At 35.1% G+C, this 23,694-nt stretch overlaps 1 protein-coding gene and 1 pseudogene across 1 annotated transcript; one reads left to right on the forward strand and one right to left on the reverse strand.

Annotated features, from left to right (window-relative positions):
• The first annotated feature begins 8,808 nt into the window (after positions 1-8,808).
• On the forward strand, positions 8,809-9,351 carry LOC150038459 (zinc finger BED domain-containing protein RICESLEEPER 3-like). The gene has a single exon (XM_090313259.1). The coding sequence runs from the start codon at positions 8,809-8,811 to the stop codon at positions 9,349-9,351; it is 543 nt and encodes a 180-aa protein (XP_090169385.1).
• A 1,478-nt stretch (positions 9,352-10,829) lies between these two features.
• Positions 10,830-23,694, reverse strand: part of LOC120077343 (chalcone synthase 3 pseudogene) — a 35,395-nt pseudogene continuing 22,530 nt past the window's right edge.

Genomic DNA, 23,694 nt, shown 5'->3' on the forward strand with positions numbered 1-23,694 from the left:
GAAGCTACTCGATAGCAGGTTATCGGCGATAGAAGCTACTCCATAGCACGTTATCAATGATAGAAGCTACCACTGATAGCACGTTATCAGTGATAGAGAATTATCACTGATAGCATCATATCAGTGAGATCATTAATAGCATCTTATCAATAATGTTATCATTGAAAGAAGCTATCACTGATAACCACAATATGAGTGATGTTAGTGATATCAGTGATATAACTTAGCTGATATCTATATATCGAGTTTCTTTCAAAGATGATAACAGATATAGAAGTCTATCATTGATAGTCTTAAGTATTAATATTTCAATGTTTATTCTAATTGATGAAAGTCTATCAGTGATAGCGGCTGATAGCTGCTATTAGTAATAGCCATGATAAAAGATTATTAGTGATAGCTACTGTGGTAATCAAAGTTGTTAGTCTTCTTTCAAAGTTGATCACTATTTATAAATTTATCATTGATAGCCATTGATAGCCTTAAGCTTTTATATTTCAAGGTTGATTCCAATTGATGAAAGTGAATCAATGATAGCTACTGATAATTGATAGCAAATTAAAAGCTAATATTTCAAGATTTTATTACTTTTTCTCAAATTGAAAGTTATCTCTGGTAACAACTATCATCGATAGTAATTGATAGAAGCTATCAGCGATAGCAGCTATCAGTGGTTATCTCTGGTAACAACTATCATCGATAGTAATTGATAGAAGCTATCAGTGGCTATCACTGATAGTTGCTATCAGTGATAGCTTTTAATTTGAGAAAACTGGAAAGAAGCGAGCAAAATGGTGGTTAGGCATGAGTTTTTTAGTCTTTTACCATTTTTTTTTTTATCTATATATGCAATTATTTTATCCTTGTACTACATATTCTATTATTTTGGGCTTCAATTCTATTTATGCAACTAGCCCTTGAAATTTTTTCCTATGAAATGTAGATATTTGAAAATATTTTTTATATTTAAAAAGACCCCTAACCTATCCATATAATTAAGATAAACAAATTAACCAATCAATAGAAAATCATGTAGCTATGTTGATAAATTCATCATACAACAAGAAATTTAGGTCTCGTTTGGTAACAAATTTAGTTTTTGAAAATTAAGTCTATAAACAGTCATTCTACCTCTAACTTTCTTGCTTTATTATCTATCTTTTACAAATATTTTCAAAAATCAAGCTAATTGAAAAGTAAAAAAAATTATACTTTTTTTGGAACTTGGCTATGAACTCAACTCTTTTACTTGAAGAATGATGCAAATTATTTTTAAGAATTAAAAAAAGTAGACTTCATTTTAAAAAATGAAAAACGAAAAATCAAATAGTTACCATATGCGATGAAGCTTACACATTAAAGTCTATCATTTCTAAATTTCAGTTTCAACAAAGGTAACAATAACTTAATCACATATATTATCCAATGATCAATCTCCACTATCCTAATTAAACATTGAAAATCCCTTTTTCTCCAATGATTTCATCGACTTCCAATTTAGTCCTATATAATTCAAAAAATTTCTTGAAGCAACATCCAGACGCTCTAAGGATGGTTTTTGAGCAAAGATACTTCATTGATGTGTAAAGATACAAATAGGGTAGTTACAGTAAAGCTCTCCAATTTAAAGCAATGGTACAAATATCATAGTTAAAAAAAAAAAAAAAAGAAAGAAAACAAAAAAGCTTGGATTTAGAGCACCAAGTGCCAACATCAAGGTTTTGAGACAACTTTTTCTTGTCACTATAGATATAGTTGCTTCTTTTTAGTCATACGTTTCACCCAAAACATAACTGATGAGCACAACCAAAGACATGGCCTTATGATTCGTAGTACATTGTTAGCAAGTAATGACTGAACCTAAGAGAATGGATGTAACAAAACTCTAAAATGATCGTCTGATAGGTCCCAAAGTGTGTTGAAAAGTTTGTCATTATTAAACTTTATTTGTGGCATTTAGTGTGACTTTTGGGTTTTGTGATTTTTAGTTTTTTGTAACCAATAGTGATTTTTTAGTTATAAGAGTTATGTGAGTTATGAGCATTTGATGACATTTATAGCTTTAAACCATTGGCATTCCTATGGTTATGTTTGTAAGCCTATATAAAGGCATGCATGCTTAGTTGAATGAAAATATCTATCTCTCATTTTTCATATTTGTCCTCCACGTTTTTTTCTAACATAGTGGTATCAGAGCTAGTAGAAAATATTGAGAGAAAAATGGTCAATAGTGGGATAGGTTCACTTCAACTACCAATGCTTACCAACCTCAATTATGACAATTGGAGCATCAAGATAAAAGCGTTACTAGGAGCACAAGACGTGTGGGAGATCGTGGAGAACGGTTTCTAAGAGGTAGAAGCTGGAGCAGATCAAGCGCAAAGAGATGCATTAAAGAAGATAAAAAAGAAGGACAAGAAGGCCCTTTGTATCTTGTATCAACTGGTGGACGAAGATACGTTTAAGACTATCGCCAATGCAGAGACATCAAAGGCGGCATGGCACAAGCTCCAATTGATTCATAGAGGAGCCGATCGTGTGAAAAATGTATGGTTGCAAACCTTACGTGGTGAGTTTGAATCTTTACAAATGAAGGAGACAAAGGTGATAGCGAAATATCACACAAAAGTAATGGTTGTCGTCAACCAATTGAGACAGAATGGTGAAGAAATCACCGATGTTCGTGTCATGGAGAAGGTTCTACGAAGCCTAAATACAAAGTTCGAGATTATCATCACGACGATCGAGGAGACAAAGGATCTCAAGAACATGACAATTGAACAATTTATAAGCTCGTTACAAGCCTATGAGGAGAAAAAGAAAAGGAGGATGGAGCAAACAGAGACCGTTGAACAACTTCTCCATCTCAAAATCAAGGAGGAGAATAGTCGTGGTGGTTGAGGCCATGGTGGAAGAGGTGAAGCCAACACCGATGTTTCTCAAAACTCGTCTGAATCCTCAAGAGGAAGAGGAAGACGAGGTGGAAGGTCCAGGAGAGATAAATCTCAGCTAAAATGTTATAATTGTAACAAATATGGACATTATGCGAATGAGGATTACTCATCTCAAATAGAGTCGATTGATCGAAAGCATCGGGACCGATCAACCGTTAGCACATCAAAAGCCCATCAAGGGCAATCCAATTATGCAGAGGAGAATGGAACCTTATTTATGGTTTCAAAGGGAGAAGAAGAGAGTCAAGATAGTATGTGGTATCTAGACACAGAAGCCTCGAATCATATGTGTGGAAAACGTGAGATGTTTGTGGAGTTGAACGGGATGGAGAAAGGTAATATTGCCTTTGGAGACAATTCTTTGGCCGCCATCAAAGGAATAGGTAAAATTCTCATTCGGTTAAAAAATGGAGAAAATCAATATATCACAAATGTTTATTACATTCCCAATGTAAAAAATAATATATTGAGTGTAGGACAATTGTTAGAGAAAGGTTGTGAAGTTCAAATGAAAAACAATTGTTTGTATTTGAGGGATAATCATGAGAGACTTATTGCTAAAGTCTCCATGACCAAAAATCGAATGTTTCCTTTGAATATATATAATGATGTTCCAAAATGCTTGAAGACGTGTTATGAAGATCTCTCATGACTTGGCATCTATGGTTCGGGCGCCTCAATTTTGGAAGTCTAGAAGATTTGTCGAAGAAGAAGATGGTGCGAGGTTTACCACACATTCAAAAGCCAAACCAAGTGTGTGAAGGGTGTTTGCTTGGCAAACATCATCGAAGTAGTTTTTCGAAGAAGTCTATGACAAGAGCAAAGAAGTCTTTAGAACTCATCCATGCCGATGTGTGTGGAATGATCAAACCAAAATCTCATGGTAAAAGTAAATATTTCCTTCTCTTTATTGATGATTTTTCTAGAAAAACGTGGGTGTACTTTTTGAAGGAAAAATCAAAAGTATTTGAAATCTTCAAGAGATTTAAGGCACGTGTGGAGAATGAAAACAACCTTACAATCAATGCCATGAGAACCGATCGAGGTGGTGAATTCACATCAAATAAGTTCAAACAATTTTGTAATGAAAAAGGCATCCGACGTCCGTTAATAGTCCCAAGGACATCATAACAAAATGGCATGGTAGAGAGGAAGAATCAGACAATGTTGAAAATGGCAAGAATCATGCCAAAGGCAAAAAAGATGTCGAGGGAATTTTGTGCGGAGGCCATAGCTTGTGCGGTTTATTTCACAAATCGAGCTCCAACCAAAAGTATGCTTGACAAGACGTCTCAAGAAGCATGGAATGGAAGAAAGCCCGGGATTGGTCACTTCAAGGTGTTTGGGAGTATTGCATATGCTCATGTGTCGAAAGAAAAAAGGACCAAGCTCGATGATCGATGTGAGAAACTCATCTTCATCAGCTATGATGCAAGTTCAAATGTTATCGTCTTTATAATCCTTTGAATGGGAAGGTAATGATTAGTCGTGATTTTTTTTTTTTTTATGAGGAAGCCTCTTGAGATTGGAATATACAAGAGGAGGAGTATGATTTCGTTCCATATTTTTAAGAAAACGATGAAAATGAGCCGACCAGGGACGAAAAAGATGAAGGTTTGCCCATTCCAGTACCACCTCATTCGACCGATCGATCATCATCTGAAGGTTCATCCAGCGATTCGGAGAACAAATTGGCCTAAGAGGAACTCGAATTCTACGGGAACTTAATGAGGTAAATGAAATTCAAAATGACATAATTCTCTATTGTCTTTTTGGTGATTGTGAGCCTATTAGTTTCCAAGAAGCCATTGTAAGAAAGAAATGGGATGATGCAATGGATGAAGAAATTCGAGCGATAGAGAAAAATGACACATGGGAGTTGACCAAGCTTCCAAAAGGGCACAAACCGATCATAGTGATGTGGGTATACAAAACAGAGAAAAGTAAATGGCGATATTGAGAGGCACAAGGCGAGACTAGTGGTGAAAGGGTATAGCCAACGACATGACATCGACTATGACGAGGTATTTGCCCCTGTTGTTCGCCTTGAAACTATCATATTATATTTATAAACTATAGTTTTAATATTGTATCATATACAATATATAAACCATAGTTCTTTGTCTCTATTTTATGACATTTAATATAAATCACATTTATATTAAATTTAATAACTATGAATCTTATTCATAGAAAATATATTTTTATCATATTTAAATATTTGTTCCTCCAATTAAACTATAATGTATCATAAATATTATATCAATTATATCATATATAATTGAATTACTTTAATTATATCACATTAATTAAATTCCCTCTTATTAATTTGAACATTTCAAATTAACCCAAAAACTGATTCTCAACTAAATCCATTGAGCTACCAAGGGGACCTTATGGACATGTAGCTTGAAGCTCCAATGGTACGTGAATAACTGATTAAACTCTTTAATCACATTATCCACTATTCGTTAACTATCGGGCACTCCACTAGAGATCAACAGCTACACTCTTCGCACTACAATTACATTTCTGTGTCTATTAGATATAACCATTCAACAGTATGATGACTCTTCACAAATAGCTAGTAAGTATAGATTGGCCAAATTACCATTTTGCCCTTATAGTTATATCTAACTTCCACTGATCCCTCTAATGAATAATAGATCATAGTCGCACTATGACTAAACCCCCTAGGGCCAGGAGAGGGTGTGGCGCTACATTGTTCAAGATCTGAAATCAGCCTTTAAGAGGGCAATTTATCTACTTACCCCTGCTTCGGAGAATGAGTGAATTCCATCTTGTCTAACTGAATTCCCAGCTCCCCAATCAGATGAATCCCCAAAATGGTAGGCTTGTTGAGTCGCGATTTGGCTACTCTCACCCATGCAAATCAAAGGACCGCCTTCATAAACAGAAGTTCACACCTCACTCAGGATTAAGGTCATGTTATCTATGGTCATCCTAGTGAAATGAAAGTCTCAATTATGAACGACATTATATAATGAGACTAAACATTTCATGGTCCAGTCTTATACAAACTTCTTTGTATAGAATATCTCCGCTCGCATGTCTAATACATGAATGATCAGGATCATACAATTTATAGCACTTTACAACATATGTAACAGTTGGGGTTGATGCCCTAAATCTTGTAGGGTCTTGTAGTTTGTAAACACGTGTATGAACAAACATTTTTTATGTAATAATATGAGATATTTTCTTCATTATTGTCTATGAAATATAAGATATTTTAATTTCATTAACCACAAACAAATAAACTAAGATCCCTGGTTATCGTTGTAACTTAAGCATGTATATGGAGACATACAAGTGGATCATGCCTTAAGTGATATCCTAAATGGTCTGTAGTGTATGGATAAAGAAGTGAAACCTTATCCTGGTGACGATACGGATACGACCCGCTTTGTAGATGTTACAAGTATTGTAAAGTGCTACAAATGGTCTGATCCTGATTATTCATGTGAAGACATGCAAGCGGGGGCATCCTATACAAAGGGCAGTCCTTTGATTTGCATGGGTGAGAGTGGCCAGATCGCCGAGTCAAACCTACCAGTTTGGGAATTCGTATGATTGGGGAGTAGATAGATTTGTATATAGATTTCTCAGATGGAAACTCAGACGGAATTCACTCCTTCCCCGAAGCAGGGGTAAGTAGATAGATTTCTCTCTTAAGAGCTGATTTCGAGGCTTGAACAATGTGGTGCCACACCTTCTTATGGCCCGAGAAGTGTTCACTCATAGTGGGACTATGATGTATTATTCATTAGAGGAGTCAATGGTACTTAAGAAGTTAGATGTAACTACAAGTGCAAAACGGTATATAGGCCTAACTAGACTTACAAGCGATTTGTGAAGGGTCATCATACTGTTGATTAGTTATATCCAATGGACATAGAAATATATATGTAGTGCGAAAAGTGCAGTTGTCGGTCTTTAGTGGAATGCCCAACAGTTAACGGATGGTGGATATCGTGATTAAAGAGTTTAGTCAGTTATTCACGTATAGTGGGAGCTTCTAGTTACAAGTCCATAAGGTCCCCTTAGTAGCTCAATGGATTCATATTCAAAATCAGTTTTTGGGTTAGTTTGATGTGTTCAAATTAACGAGATGAAATTTGATTATATATGATAGAATTAAATTTATTCAATTATATGTGATATAATTGATTTGATGTATTAGATACATTAATTGGATGAATTAATATAAATATGATTTATATTAAATATCATTAAGGAGAAACAGAACTATGGTTTATATATTACATATGATGTGATATTAAAACTATAGGTTATAAATTTAAATGATAAATTAGTTATTATATTTATTTATAATAAAAAAATTATTAGATAATTATTGGTAGTTATTTGTTTCTCTTTTAATGATTGAGTGAGAGGTTTCTATCAGTTTTAATAACTGAAGAATAAAAGTGAAATAATTTTCATTTCTCATGATCACATCACACTCAATCGAGCAAAAGAAAAAGTTATACGATAGCCTTTGAGAGAGTGAACGACGAGCGAGTTTACTAGACGAAAACTTCTCGTTTACTAGATGATCGAGTACCTAGTCTATATGATAGACTTAGCCTTTCTCCCAGTTACTTGATCGTATACATCCTCCTGCCCTCTACCAAATTCACATAGAGCCTACACCTCCTAGATTCTCGTATCGAGAATACCTAGGTAACCAAGTAGTAGTGTCGAGTGTTTCTGTTCGAGGGTTGAAGATTGAGTCTTACTCGATTGGGTTCGAGGATTAGACAGTTCGTTAGTTGCACTAGTTGTTCGTTGCATTCGTGCTCGTGATCGAGTTTGCATGGATGCGTTACTAGTGTTAATCGAGCGAATACTTGAAGAAGAGATCTTCAAACGTATGTCACTTGATTCCCTTTATTTTTAAATGAATGCATGCTGTAATTTACTCTATGATGCAAAATTGTTCTTTTATGATTGTAAATTCCTTTTTCTTTCACAATGGGTTTTTGGAATAATCTTACTTCCACTCAATGGTTCTCTTGTTTAAGAGTTTCTTCAATTGGTATCAGAGCCAGGTTCTGATACTCCAAATTCTATTGATGTATTGAATTGCATTTACATTCTTGGTGGGCTTTAAGCGTATCTACATTGCATTTAAGTGTTAGATGTATTTGGATGTGAATTAATGGAGTTTATGGGATGATTGCCTCTTTGTATTGCTTTCTTTTATATTTCAAAGCTAATTTGTAAGGGCCCCTATGTTTTTGGGCATTATTAACTTACTATCGAGTCTGTATTCAAAGTGTTTGAGTATGTAAAAATCGTTCATGATGAAGCTTCAAGGCATGGAGATGCATTTTACTTCGAGGAAGAAGACCAAAAGTTGGTCAGATCGTGTAGCCCAGGCTAAATGATCGTTTAGATTTGCTAGACGATCGTGTAGAAAAGTTCTACTCTATCGTGTAGCATTTGCTAAACGATCGCATGGCTAATGCTTCATGATCGAGTAAAAAGTTTAATCGATCGTGTTGCATTTGCTACTCGATTTTGTTGATTATTTCGAGGAAGATGACCATGAAAATAAAAGATTGGGGCCCCTAAGTATATCTGATTCTGTAGGTGTATTTATTTAAGTTTTTAAAAAGATTTTACAAAACCACCACAAAGATAAATGGATCTTCATATGTGACTTCTAATGTTAGTTATAAGGAAATTAATAAAATTCAGTTTGCTTTAAACGAATGGAGCAACATTACCAACTCTGTTCTAAGTATGATGGCTATGAATATGAAGATAAAGTTTGATAAGTATTGGGGTTCACTTGAAAAAAATGAATAAATTGATGTTTGTGGCTATGGTGACTGATCCTCTGTACAAATTAAAATACTTGAATTATTGTCTTTCCAATGTTTATGAGAGTGATGTTGTTAAGGATATGCTTGAGATTGTGAAGTTTTATTTGTATCGTCTATATAACTTTTACAAATCACATAACACTTCGCCTCGAGGTAGTCATAGTACTAATGATTCTCAACAATCAAAGACTATCACTATAAATCAAGATGATCATGGTGTGGACAATGAAATAGATGATACGTGGATAACTTTTAAGAGATTGAGAGAAGAAGAAAGTTCATTGGAAGTCAAGAATGATTTGATTTCTTATTTATTTGACAAGGATATAGAAGATAAAGATGATTTTGAGATTTTGTACTGGTGGAAAATGAACGGCTACAAATATCCCATTTTACCAAAAAATGTTCGAGATGTTTTGGCAGTTCCGATATCTACGGTGGCTTCTGAATTTGTGTTTATTTCAACAGGGAGGATTCTTGAGTACTTTCAAAGTTCTTTGACTCCAAAAACAGTGAAGGCCTTGATATGTGTACAAAATTAGATTCGTGGCGGCTGAGTGTTACTAAATCTCCATCCACAACTTGATGAGTTAGAGGCTTGTGAAAATTTTGAGTTAGGTAATTAAATGAAATTTTTATGGTACATATCTAACCTGTTTATTGTACATTTCTATATTATGCTCAAATAATTAATATATTTAATTTTGTGTGATTTTTTTTGTAGAGAACCCATCATCCTCTGTCTTTTTGAAATAAGGAATTGGATTTGGAGCATAATGATGATTTTAATTGTAAGTTTTATTAACATAAGATCAAATAGTATTATTACTTTTAAACGATCCTCTTAGTTTAATGTATTTATAACTTTTCCAGGCATTGAAAAGTGAAAAGACCAAGATGAAGAAGAAAACTCAATCAAGTCATTCCTCATGTCTCATGGTGCTTTTGAATGATTATTTTGAACTTGTAATTTTATGTAATAGGCTAATAGTTATTATTAAACTTGGACTTTTTGTTTCTATTTTGAATGATTTGAATGTAGACTTTGAATATTTTGAGTATGAACTTTGAACTTGAACATTTGAATGATTTGAGTTAGTTTCTTTTCAAGTTTATATTGAATTTATGGTGATTGTATTTTAAGGTAAATACTATAACTATTGCATAGACTACATGTTGTATGATTATTAAATTTTTAATTATTAATGTAATATATTTAGAATTTGTTCAGTTATGTAATTATTGACCCACAAAAATTAAATTGTTCAATGAAAAGGAAGTAAGGAAAAAAAATCAAAAAAATAGTCAAAATTCCAAAAAAAAAAAATCAAACTCGGTGACCCAACCCGACCCAACAGAAATTTTGGGTTGGCTTGGGTTGACTCTTCAAAAATGAACATATAGGATTCATTTAAAGCCAACTGGAATTTTCGTGTTGGTCTACAAAATTCCTCCCGGCACATATAAACCCCTACGAAAACCTAAATTAAAAAGGAAGCCTTCAAGTTAAAAATAGATCAAAATAAAATTTAAACAATATTGTTTTTAGACTGTTGTAAAAATAGCAATCAAACTCAATTAGTAGTGGTAAAAACCAAAAATTAGATTAAGTTTTGTGAGTTTACCGGACCAATATTTTTCTAACATGTTGCTCTACACTTATTGCAATGGTAATAGTTTTTTTATTATTCATAATCTATAGAATATTGTTAATTAGTTTTTATTATAACATATTTAAATAGGTTACACTCTTCTGATCACGACTGATTGATTACGTTTACTGAGAAGTATACGTGGCCTTAATGTTACATAATGTAGTAAAAGATTAAAACACCCTAATTCGTAGTGTAACATGTTAGTACAAAAAAAGAAAAGAAAATTCACATTAATGAAAACCAAACCCAGAATCAACCAAATATTTTTTTTTCCTAAAAATAATTTTTATTATTTAAACTAATATTTTTAATAAATTTTTAATTTACATAAATAATAGTAAAATTAAAATTTCATTACTAGAGTTTTAAGAATTAATTACTTGGTCGAGAATGGCAGGGCCACCAGGCTGGGCGATCCAGAAAACGGAATTCCTCCACCCTTTAGTCAAACGCTACATAAAATTGTTAGAGAAGAGACCAGGCACATTTTTAAGCATTTGGATTGTTAGCCCCACTTCCCTCATGTGCGCCTCGATCGCCCCCTCCGTCTCTGGCACCACTGTTGCTTCAGCCCACACCAGCTCGTACAACAGCCGCTCCACCACAAATCTGGATTTGACCCGATTGTCACCGCCATTGCACCATCTCCATGCTTGCCCCACCATCATGTCCTAGTGAGTCTCCGACAGGCCATGAAACTTGATGGTGGCGATCTTTGACAGACTGCCAAGACTCCGGCTCCTCTGTTGATCTCGGCTAAATCCTTGGCGAGGCGATATAGGATGCCACCAGCAAAGCAACCTTGCTGGTAGATCATCTAGCATTTGATGAAGGGGTGGAGGTCGAGGACCTTGAGAAGCTGTTAGTCAGTATCGAGCATGTCAACACCGGAAGTGGTGCAGAAGATGAGATGGTTGATTTTGGATTTGGGTTGGCCCCACTATTGTATGGCTTTTGCAACAGCATCTGCGCCCCATTTCGTCACTTCCACCACCGTAATGTCGTTGTGAAACATTTACTATATTTCTTTATGTTGTATCATAAATAGACGGTAAATCCTAACAAACAACCCAAGTAAATTAAATCAAAAACATGAAATTACAAAATTATTTTAACATCCCGTCAAACTCAAGGCCGTAGAGTAGGGATTAGCTTGAGTTTGCAATGTAACTAAGTGAAGCGCACAATTGAGAGCGCCTTGGTGAAAATGTCTGTTGGTTGCTTGATCGTAAATATGGCTTGAAGGGGAAAGGTGGAACTTTGGAGTTGGTGGTGGATAAAGTGTTAGTCATTCTTGTTGTGCTTTGTCCACCTCATTTTGAGCAATCTGAATAACACTACGATTGTCGCAACGAAAAATAGCTAAAGAAACCATGACTGAAATACCTCAGCTAGTTTAGTTTATAACTAACTTTATCTTGTAACTGTCTGTTGGTATGTGTTATAAATACCATTGATCAAAAAACAAAATAGAGTAGTTCATAATTTCTTTTTTCTGTAAACAAAACAAGTTGTACGCAATCTTCAAAGTGAAAAGAACGTGAATCTTTCTGTGGACGTAGGCATATTGGCCGAACCACATAATTCTTTGTGTTTCTTCTTCTTCTCTTTACCTTTTTCGTTCGATCGACATCAATCTTTTTGCAAATCACAAAAATACAATCTTGTTATCAAATCGTATCGGATTCCAGAGTATCGAGTTCAATCGTGCATCGATTTTCTTCTATCGAGTAGCATCGAGTCAGTCGTTTTCATCTTTGAGTTGCTTCGAGTAAAGACTAAGACTCATAGAGTATAGTCAAGTATCGATCAGTACTCATTGTGTTCCGTCGAGCAAAGAACAGAAACTCGTCGAGGATAGAAGGAAATTCCATCGAGTATCGAGCAGAAACTTATCGAGTATCGAGTATCTAAAGTCGAAGATTTGACAGAGCCTTTCTCAGTCATTTCTTCATCATCTCAGTATTGATTATGAGTAATTGGGCCTAGAGAAGATTGAATAACCCAACAGTTTTTGGAATCAAGGTATTTGAAGATCAACAAGGTCAGCATTCTTAGAGCATCAAGATACTCAAGAAAACCATTCTCGATATTCTGTCAGGTTAGTGATGACTGTTGCTAGATTGGAAATGGAAAAGTTTGATGGAAAGGGTGATTTTGGTCTGTGGAAGGCCAAAATCAAAGCTATTCTTGGACAACATAGAGCTCATAAAGCCCTTTTAGACCCGTCGACTCTGCCACCTACGTTAACAACTCAAGAAAGGGAAGATATGGAATTAATGCCTATGGAACTTTAGTTCTTAATCTCAGTGATAGCATCTTGAGACAGGTGATCGATCAAGACACGACTTATAAGATATGGGTCAAGCTGGAAGGTCTCTTTGCAACTAAGGATCTCCCCAATAAGATGTACCTAAGGGAAAAGTTCTTCACTTTTAAGATGGATTATGCTAAACCACTATTAAACAAACTGGATGAGTTTAAAAGGATAGTCTCTAAGTTTGAGAGCCTTGGCAAAAAGATTGACGATGAGAATGAAGCCTTTGTCTTGTTGAACTCTTTACCTGAAGTCTATAAGGAGGTAAAGAATGCCTTGAAATATGGCAGAGAGTCAGTTACCACCGATGTCATTATTTCAACATTGAGAACTAGAGACTTGGAACTTCAGTCAATAAAAAAGGAACAACCTGGTGAAGAAGGGTTGTTTGTCAAGGATAAGAACAAGCAAAATCAGTTTAAAGAGGCTAAAAATCAGTCTGGTGAAGAGTATAAACGAAAAACCAAACTGAGACGTAATTACTGCAAGAAGAAAGGACACTTGATGAGGGATTGCTACAACTTAAAATGGAAAAATCAGGAAAAAGAGAAGGATTAGAAAGGAAAACAGTCAGAAGCTTCAATGGTTGAAGGGTCCTACTTTTATTCTGATGTCTTAGCCTCTACTAGAAACAAAACTAACCAAATAAGTCCTCTTGGGAAGCATGACTAGGTACTTAACTCTGGTTGTACCTATCATATGACACCCTTTAGACCTTGGTTTAATACCTATAAGAAGGTGGATGGAGAATCTGTGTACATAGGGAACAATGAAGCGTGCAAAATCAAAGGAGTTGGTTCAGTATCCTTAAAGCTAAAGGACGGATCAATCAAGCTTCTCAGAAATGGGAGACATGTACCTTTGCTCAAGAGAAAATTGATATATCTAGGTATGTTTAACTCCATTGGGTGTGAGGCAGATGAAAAGGTGGAATCCTAGAGGTGATTAAAGATTTTAAGGTAGTGTTGGTTGGTGAGAACGTCAATGGCCTCTATATAGTAAGAAGAGTAGAGATGATGACTAGTGCCTACAATGTTTCAATAGCAAACTTGAAAGAGGCAAACTTGTGGCATAAAAGACTATCCCATATCAGCGAAAAAGGGATGCAAGCACTGTCTATACAAGGTTTACTGACCAAAGGGATTAGTGAGCATCTTTCCTTCTATGAACACTGTATTCTAGGGAAAGCAACCAGACAAAGCTTCACAAAATCTCAACATACCACCAAAGAAACATTGGATTATGTTCATTCTAACCTATGGGAACCATCTCCTACACCAAGCCTTAGTGGCTCAAGATATTTTCTAATCTTTATAGATGGTTTTTTTAGGAAAAGCTGAATATACTTTCTTAAAACTAAGGACCAAGTTTTTAGAAAGTTTAAAGAATGGAAAGCTATGATAGAAACACAAACATCTAAAAGGTTAAAATACTTTAGAACTGACAATGGACTTGAGTTTGTCAATGAAGACATTGACAAATACTGTAGTGAGAATGGTATAACTAGGCATACAACTGTGAGGTATAAACCTCAATAGAATGGGGTTGCTGAGAGATTAAACAGAACTATAATGGAAAGGGTAGATATTTGCTTTCTGATGCTATCCTATGTGAAAACTATTGGGCAGAAGCTGCAGCCTACACAGTGTATACCTTGAATAGGTACCTTCACATATCTCTAGAGTTGCTTACCCTTGAGGAGAAGTGGACTAATCATCCTCTTAATCTAGACAACCTTAAGCTTTTTGGGTGTGTAGGGTTTGTTCACCAAAATAAAATAAAGTTGAAAGCCAAAGCAATTAGGTGCATGTTTGTAGGCTTCACAGAGAGTGTCAATGGATATAAAATGTGGCATCTAGTAGAGAGGAAGTTTATAATTAGCAGAGACATCACCTTTAGAGAAGATGAGATGTTTATATAAAAGAAGAAAAGACTTGAGGATGAAGCTGAGTCATCTACCACAAAAATTGAGGGGGAGTTACCTACTGAGCAACCAACAAAATCTAACCTACCTAGTGACATAGAAGAAGTTGAGGATGATGTAGGGGAACAAGGGGAGACTGTTAATGAGCAGCCTGGCTTGAGTTAGTATGTCTTAGCTAGGGATAGACAAGGGAGAACCATTACCCCGAGATAGATATACTGAAATGAACTATATGAATTTGGTTCTAAATGTTGTTGTGGCTCCTACTAACCAAGAACCAATAACCTTTGAAGAAGCAACAAGTTGTGCTGATGCAAGGGATTAGATAGAAGCTATGAATGAGGAAATGCATTCACTAAAGGTGAATGGTACTTGGTCTTTAGTTCCTCTACCTAAGGGTTATAAACCAGTTTCCTTTAAATGGGTCTTCAAACTTAAGAAAGGTGCATCTTGTGATTAGAAACCTAGGTATAAGGCAAGGTTGGTTGTAAAGGGGTTTACATATAGAGAAGGAATAGACTACTCAGAGATTTTCTCTTTAGTTGTCCAACAAACCTTTATAAGAATTCTTTTATCCTTGGTTGCTCAAAATAACTTAGAATTATGTGAAAACTACCTTCCTTCATGGACATCTAGAAGAGACAATCTATATGATACAACCTAAGGGATTTGAAGTTAAAGGAAAACAAAATCTTTATTGCCTACTCAACAAGTCAATTTATGGCTTAAAACAATCACCGAGGTGCTGGTATAGAAGGTTCAATGACTATATTTCTAACATTAGATTCAAAAGAAGTTCATTTGACATATGTGTTTAAGTAAATACAAGTTCCTATAAGGACAAGGTTTATCTACTCATATATATGGATGATAGGTTACTGGCAGGTAGGTCCAAGGAAGATCTAAGCCATGTTAAAAACCTCTTAAAAAGGGAGTTTGATATGAAGGACTTGGGAGAAGCAAGCAAAATCCTAAGAAATGAAATTCTAAGGAATAAGGAGGAGTATGTTTTAAGCATCAATCCGTTTAACTATTGTGAGAAGATCCTAAAAAGGTTTAATATGAGTGATGCTAAACCTGTAAGCTTGCCTATTGCTCAACACTTCAAGTTATCCTCAGCCAACTCTCTTAAAGATTCTGACCAAGAACATAAAAAACAGATGTCAGTTATACCTTATAGTTAGGCAGTCGGAAGCCTAATGTATTTGATGATTTCTACTAGACCTAATCTCTCATATTCAGTTAGCCTTGATAGTAGATATATGTCTAACCCAGGTAAGAGACACTCGGAGGCTACTAAATGGATCTTAAGATATTTAGTTTGGTCTAAAAACTCAAGACTAATATATGAAAAATCAGTTGAACCAAACTTATAACATATATGGATATGTGGATGCTGACCATGCTGGTGATTTGAACAAAAGGAGGTCCCTAACAGGCTACCTATTCCTTTATGATCCTAATCTAATCAGCTAGTAACACTACAATGTATAGTAGCTAGATTTACAACAGGAGCTGAGTATATGGCTTTAACATAAGCAATTAAAGAGGCAATGTGGCTTAAGGGATTGCTGAATGACTTTGGAATAAATAAAACAGTGGTAAAACTCTACTGTGACAACCAAAGTGCTATTCATTTATCTTGAAATCCCCAATACCACACTAGAACTAAACACATTGATATAAAGTATCAGTTCATCAGAGACAAAGTATAGACAGGGGAAATAGAAATCTTAAAGGTTCACACATCAGAGATGTAGCTGACATGTTGAAAAAACTAGTTTCAAAACTTAAATTGGTCAAATATCTAGAACAAGTTGGTTTCGAACTTCCAGACACAGGGTAGATAGAATGGTCCGAATTAGGAAGATCTGAAGATTTCAGGCATTAAAGTCAAGGTGGAGAATTTGAAGAAACCGTGACTCAAATACCTCAGCTAGTTCCGTTTATAACTAAATTTATCTTATAACGGTTTGTTGTTATGTGTTATAAATACCACTGATCAGAAAACAAAATAGAGTAGTTCATAATTTCTATTTTTTCGTAAACAAAACAAGCTATACATAATCTTCAAAGTGAAAAGAACATGAATCTTCCTGTGGACCTAGGCATATTTGTCGAACCACGTAATCTTGTGTGTTTCTTCTTCTTCTCTTTATCTTCTTCTTTCAATCGACATCAATCTTTCTGAAAATGAAGAAAATACAATCTTGTTATCAAATCGAATCAAATTCCAGATTACCGATTTGAATCGTGCATTGATTTTCTTCTATCGAGTAGCATTAAGTCAGTCATTTTCATCTTCGAGTTGCTTCGAGTAAAGATTAAGACTCATCGAGTAGAGTCGAGTATCGATCAACACTCATCGTGTTCCATCGAGAAAATAACATAAACTCGTTGAGGATAGAAGGAAATTCCCATCAAGTATCGAGCAGAAACTTATTGAGTATCGAGTATCTATCATCGAGGATTTGACAGAGCCTTTCTCAGCCATTTCTTCATCATCTCAGTGTTGATCTTGAGTAATTGGGTCTAGAAAAGATTGAATAACCCAACAATAGCGGTAGAGTCTTTAGGGGACCCCATGTCTGTTAGAAGCCAATGAAGCTGTAAGCCTCTGAAGTAGCAACAACAAGCGCACGATATTTAGACTCTATGTTAAAACAAGAAACAACCGTTTGTTTCTTACTACGGCAAGAGAAAAAAGAATCACCTAAATAAAAATAGTAATCTATGGTGGATCATCTATCAGTAGGGTCTCCTGCCTAGTCAGCGTCAAGATATTCAGAGAGAATCGAGGATGACTGACAGGAGAACTAAAGACCATGCCCAAGTGTGTCTTTGATATAATGTAGAATATGAAGCATGATAGTGAAATGAATAGTGCAAGAAACTGACATGAATTGACTGACAACATGGACCACATAGGCAATGTCTGGACGCGTCATGGTTAGGTAGATAAGACTGCCAAAAAGTTGTCGATACAGGATTTGATTCTCAAGAGGAACATCATCAAAAGGAGTCAGACAAACATTTTAATCTAACATGTTAGTAAAGTGACAGAATGAGCTAAAAGATCAGACACAAAGCAATATCCATTAGGGCAAGATGTGACCTAAAGGCCAAGAAAATAATTAAGTGATCCCAAATCTTTCATCTTAAAGCGTTCTCCCAGGTAACGTTGTGTAGGATTATATCATCAGCAACAGAAATACAAGGATCATCTAAGTACTCAAATTCACTAATTTTGGCATAATATAAAGCATGCTTCTGCAGAAAAAATGGGTTTCAAGACATACCTCTTGTAAAACTTCTTCAAAGCTCCATCCCCAGCTGTTATCTTCTCCATATCTTGTTGTAGACCATCTCAAGATCTTCTCAACTATTCTCTTGATGCTCTAGATTGAGTTGTGGGACTCAAAATAAGCTTGAATCAAGGGATGAAAGAGAAAAGCTCACTACAGCAACTTTGTTGAAGAACCATTCTTCAAACCGAATTTTCTCTCAAAATTCTGTAGATTGCATGCCCGATTTTCACTCCAATCTCTTCATTATATTGCAGATTAACATGCAATGAGAAGAGCTGCATGAGTTGCAGCTTATGCTTGGAGAAGACAACGGCAAGACATTGCAATATGTGTGAGCTAGTTAGGTGATGGCTAATGGAAAAATACATTTTTCTATTTTGTGTTTTTGTTTTCTTTTCCTTTTTCAATTTTATCTCAAAATCAAAAATTTGATTTAAAAATCTATTTTGATTTTAAAATTGAAAAATTAATTATTTCATAAATTAATTATTAAATAAAACTTAATTAATTTAATATCAAATATTAAATTAATTTTAACACATATCCATCTTTATATATTTAAATCATATTTAAATATATAAATTCTCCTATTCCGTTTAATTCTAAAATTAAACATAATTATATCTCATATAATTACTAATTCCCTTTGAAGGTTTCAAATTAACTTATCACGCTATTCTAAAGCTAGTCCGTTACAAGCTAGTAGGGGGACCTCGCGGACCTACAGATCATGGGCTCCAATGATCCGAGATTAATTAGCTAAACTCATTAGACCAAATTAATCCCTATTCGTTAACTAATGGGTCATTCCACTAAAGCCCATAGTTGCACTCCCCTCACTGTAGATATATTCTGTCCACATGATTTAACCATAATCAGCAAGTCGACCCTTCAGAGGTTGTTTGTAATAACGGTTGGATCAAATATTAGCTTTACCCCCAAGATTACGTCTTATTTCTCAAGTCCCTACGGATCCTCTAATGAACAACTTGTTTGTGATCTTGTCACTAAACCAAACTCTCTCAGCCCAGTGAGAGGGTGAGGTCCCTTGTTCAAGACTTGGATTCAGTACTTGAGAGAAAAACCTTTCTCCTATCCCTAAATTGGGTAGGCGTGAACTTCGTCTTGCACCCTATGTTCTTAGCTATCTATTCGATCTTACCCCTGAAATGGGAATCTTATTGAGCTGGCGCTGTTGAGCCAACCTCAACTATGCAAATAAAAGAGAAATCCCGAATAAACAAGAGTTCATAGTTAGCTCAGGATTAAGATCGAGTTACCTAGGTCATCTAGGTGAAATAGTCAGTCTTAAACAGTAAATAACGTTATAAAGTAAGAGTGACTTATTTCTTGGTCTTGATCTTATGCAAACTCATTGCATAGGTTGCCCCCACTTCTCATGTCATAACATGTACAAATTAGGATCACATCGTATGTAGCACTTTACAACTCTTTATAACAATTACAAAGTAGGCCGCATCCAATGGTGTTACCAGAATAAGGTACCCAATCTCATTCATGTATCATAGATCATTTTGACTATTTACTCGAACTCAATCCACTCTTATGTCTCTACATAAAATTCAAGTACTCATACAATAGTCATGGGTCTTAGTTTATTGGATTTAGACTTTCGTGCAATTTATAAATTAATAACAAGTATATTGATTATAGAAAATGTTTATCATTTTACAAACTGCGAGTTTTTAGGATATAAAACCCAACACGTTGTAGCTCAGATATGGCCTGGGGATCATCACCAGTAGTAATCATTTCATCCACATATAAAAGGAGAATGATGTCATGAGGAGTCTTATGAGTAAAGAATGTTGAGTCATGAGAACTAGAGGAAAACCCAAGTTGGGTGACAGTGGAACTAAAGGTTGCAAACCAAATGCTTGAAGCTTGTTTTAATCCATATCATAGTGGTCGGAGCGAATTTCAATGCCCAAATTCGGACCAAATAATTTAATCGTATCCACCACAACAAACAGCTAATCTTAGTGGCAAGATCGGGTCGAACATAAGGAGCCTTCGAAATTCTTAAAGAAAGTGTTTTCAATCCAACAGTAACCAAAATGGGGTTTTGTAAAAGTTCTTTTGTTGTAAAAGAAATTAAATTACATAAAATAAAATAAAATGCAAAAATTTTATTTGAAAAAGCCAGGCTTGGATTTTGATGGAATTCACCTATTCAATATATTCGATCACAATATTCTCATTACTAGATATATATAATTAATTTTACCTAAGAGAATTAATTGGAACATCCAGTTAATCGCACCCAATCAATTAATTAGACTAATTTAAATCGATGAACAACATGCAAATTCAAATTGACCTAATTACATTAAGATCTAGGGAAAAGCTATGTAGAACATTCAATAGACTGTAATTAACCATTCGATTGACTCGATCCTAGGTTGATTAGAACAATGCTCATCTATGTGATTTTCAAGTACCCTAACTATTGCTTCTAATTGATTAACAAAAGATTACATATCACATATCAATGTTATCGAAAGCAATAATCATAAAATTCCCAAGCGTCAAATCTTATAATAATAAATATTAAAAACATAACAAAATTCAAAATTACAAAAAAAATGCTAGCTCGAAATCTCACAAACCATCAAATAGGTGAAAAATCCTAAACGCCCAAGCTAGATCGAATACCTTACCTCATGATAGTCATGGAAAACGTCAAGGTAATATCTTGTTACAATCTCAAACTAAAATAGAAGAAAAGTTTAGAGAAATTGAAGTAGAAGACAGATGAAATCGTCAGAAATCGAGACTCTTGACCTAGGCAGCTTAAACTACATTTTATAGTTATAGCCGCAGTGTTGCAATGTTGGTAGGAGCGTTGCAACGTTCCAATCGAAAATTAGACCTAGAGCGTAAGGCAATCGTCACGACATAACCCTGCATCCATGTTTTCTGCCTTTTAGCATAGTGTTCGAGTGTTGCGATAGGGTTGCAACGTTACGACATAGAGGCATTTTGGTTATTTTCCTCCTTTAAAGCCTGAATGCTCAAACTATCTCCATTTTGCTTCAAATTAACTCTATTTAACTCCAAAGGCTTGATTTTACCTCTTGAGTGCTCAATACCTAAAAAATAAATTAACAAACATATAAAATCCTAGAACAACCCCAAATTAAGAGAATCTAGATAATACATTTTTAATGTTATCAAATACCCCTAACTTAATTCTTGATTTTCCTCGAGCAAGGTAGAATAAAACATACAGTAACACAAATGATATGTTCATTCACATTTCATGGTTCGTTACATAATTCTCTACAGTCAATTAGGATAAGATTTGCAATCAAGAATGAAATCTGATTACTAATCAATGAAGCACATTTTTTAAAAAAAAGATTTAAAATCTATTCATGCATAAGTGAACCTAGAGTCTTACTAGATAAGCTTGTACAACCCAGAAAGATTTTATAAGTTTCTCAATTTGTTTTTCCCCTACTCTGGCTTGGTTATCGACTTTAGGCATACCAAACTTGCAAAAAATAAGAAAACACTAAGACAAGGGTGCCTAACACACACATACAAAACATAGATGGCATTCCATTTACCTAGTGGGCTAGCTTTCTCATTCAACCGTGGGGAACCTATCCACTCTTTTCCCGCGAGGCCTTAACTTACAGTGAGGTAGCTCTCTTCACCTCTATCCATTCACACACAAACACTTTTTTTTTTTTTTTTAACAAGCGAGCTAACATTTGCTTCTTTTTTTATTTAAAAAAAAAAAAAAAAACTAGGCTTCTTTTATCCACATTATCTAGTTTTGCTCTAAAACAAGTAAGGTTACTCTAAACCCAAACATGAGTTATTTGAGTTGAAAACAAAATCTAAACCAAATAATACAATTCTAGGTTTTCAAGACCTAAGTTCACAAGAATAATGACTTAAAGATACATGAAAGATAAGAATAATTATTAAAACTTGGCTAAAAATCATGATCATGCTTTTCAAACATTATCTCATACAAATTTAATTAAAGAGGCTGCATCATAGACAAGTCATCATAATGAACCACAAAACATGAGCTAACATGCATAAAAGCACTAAAACAAAATAGCCCGAGCTCAGATGTTCAAAGGCTCCAACCAGAACACAGACGTATGACACCTTAAACTTAAAATCTAACATTGTTCCCAATGTGATAAGAATAGAAAAATGCAAAAATTCAATCCCCAGAAACGATGCCAATTTGGTCGAAATGGATTTCACCCCCAAATTAGGACCAAATAATTTAACCGTATCCACCACAAAAAACTTCTAAGCCTCCATCTCCCACCCCCAACTTAGGAGGTTATCCACTATCCTAAAAAATAGAAGTATTGAAACACATAGGATAAGTGGGAGAAGAAGAACCAATCATACAATTGTTTTCAATTTTACCTCTCCGATCAATTTGGAGAAACCCTTTGTCCACATCGATAATAGCCTTAACTGTCTTAAGAAATGGTCTCCCTAGCAAAATAGATAAATTAGAGAGAGAGGAAAAAGCATTCACATCCAAAACATAAAAAGCAGTAGGAAACATTAGATCATTAACTCTAATCAGCATGTCTTTCACTAATCTAAACGACCTTATGATAGAGTGGTCAACTAACTACACCAAAATATCATTTGTGTGATGGATATAGGACTGGAATTCATAGAAGACAGGAACAGGCATAATATAATATTGGACCCTAAATCTAGCATGGCATGCTCAAATTCCCTACATCCTATTTGACAAGGTATAGAAAACATGCCTGGGTCTTCCAGCTTAATAGGTAAGTTACCTGTGAGAACCACCTTCTACTTGAGTATCTGTTATTTCTTTTCCTCTTTCTCAAAAACTTCAAAGTTACTTTCTTTAGGAATATCAACCCAAACCTTCTTGCCCTTTGCAATAGGGCTTTTGCCTCCAAATGACTGGACAGACTCCACCTCGTCCTTGAGTGATCTTCCCTGAGAAATAGTAAACCTACTAGGGAAAGGAACACGAGGGATATTCATTTTAAAATTTAATGGTGGATCAAATCTTATACCTCGTCTTCTAGTGAGCTAGCAATCAGGTTATCAACATCTTCAACACTTTCTTCACTTACGACCTTAACTGGATCATCAACAAGCGAGTCAGGGTTCACATAATTCACAGCAGAAGGGCACTAACATTACACACATTAGGAACTAGTTTGGGAGGAAACTTCCCATATTGGGTGTCTAACCTGCTAACTGCATCGACCAGTTGTGAGATCTGAGAAGTTATACTACTCATATATGAAACAATAGTCTGTTGGAATCTCTCCTGGTTCTGTTGAATCTGCATGGTAGACTCTATCAGGCTTTTCACTATGTCCTCCAACGACATACTCGAACTACTCTATCCCTGGTGTCCCTGGTTTCTCCATCGACTGTTGTACATCCGATCGCCTTGCTGATTTCTAGCATAATTTACCTCAGCAATAGGCTCCTAAGATTGTGACCTTGCAGAGAAACCTGTCTCACAACCGTAGAAAGTTTACAAATTTTAGCTCCAACATCATTTACCTTTTGTGAAGATGTGGTTGACTAAGAGACACGATTTCTGGTTCCGAACTACTTGTTATTCTCAACCATTAGGGAAATAAAGTCCATAACTTGAGAGAGAGTTTTATTCACAAGTCCTC

Source organism: Benincasa hispida, chromosome 1 (assembly GCF_027475165.1).
Source record: "Benincasa hispida cultivar pf3 chromosome 1, pf3_genome.v1.1, whole genome shotgun sequence".
Classification (NCBI taxonomy): domain Eukaryota; kingdom Viridiplantae; phylum Streptophyta; class Magnoliopsida; order Cucurbitales; family Cucurbitaceae; genus Benincasa; species Benincasa hispida.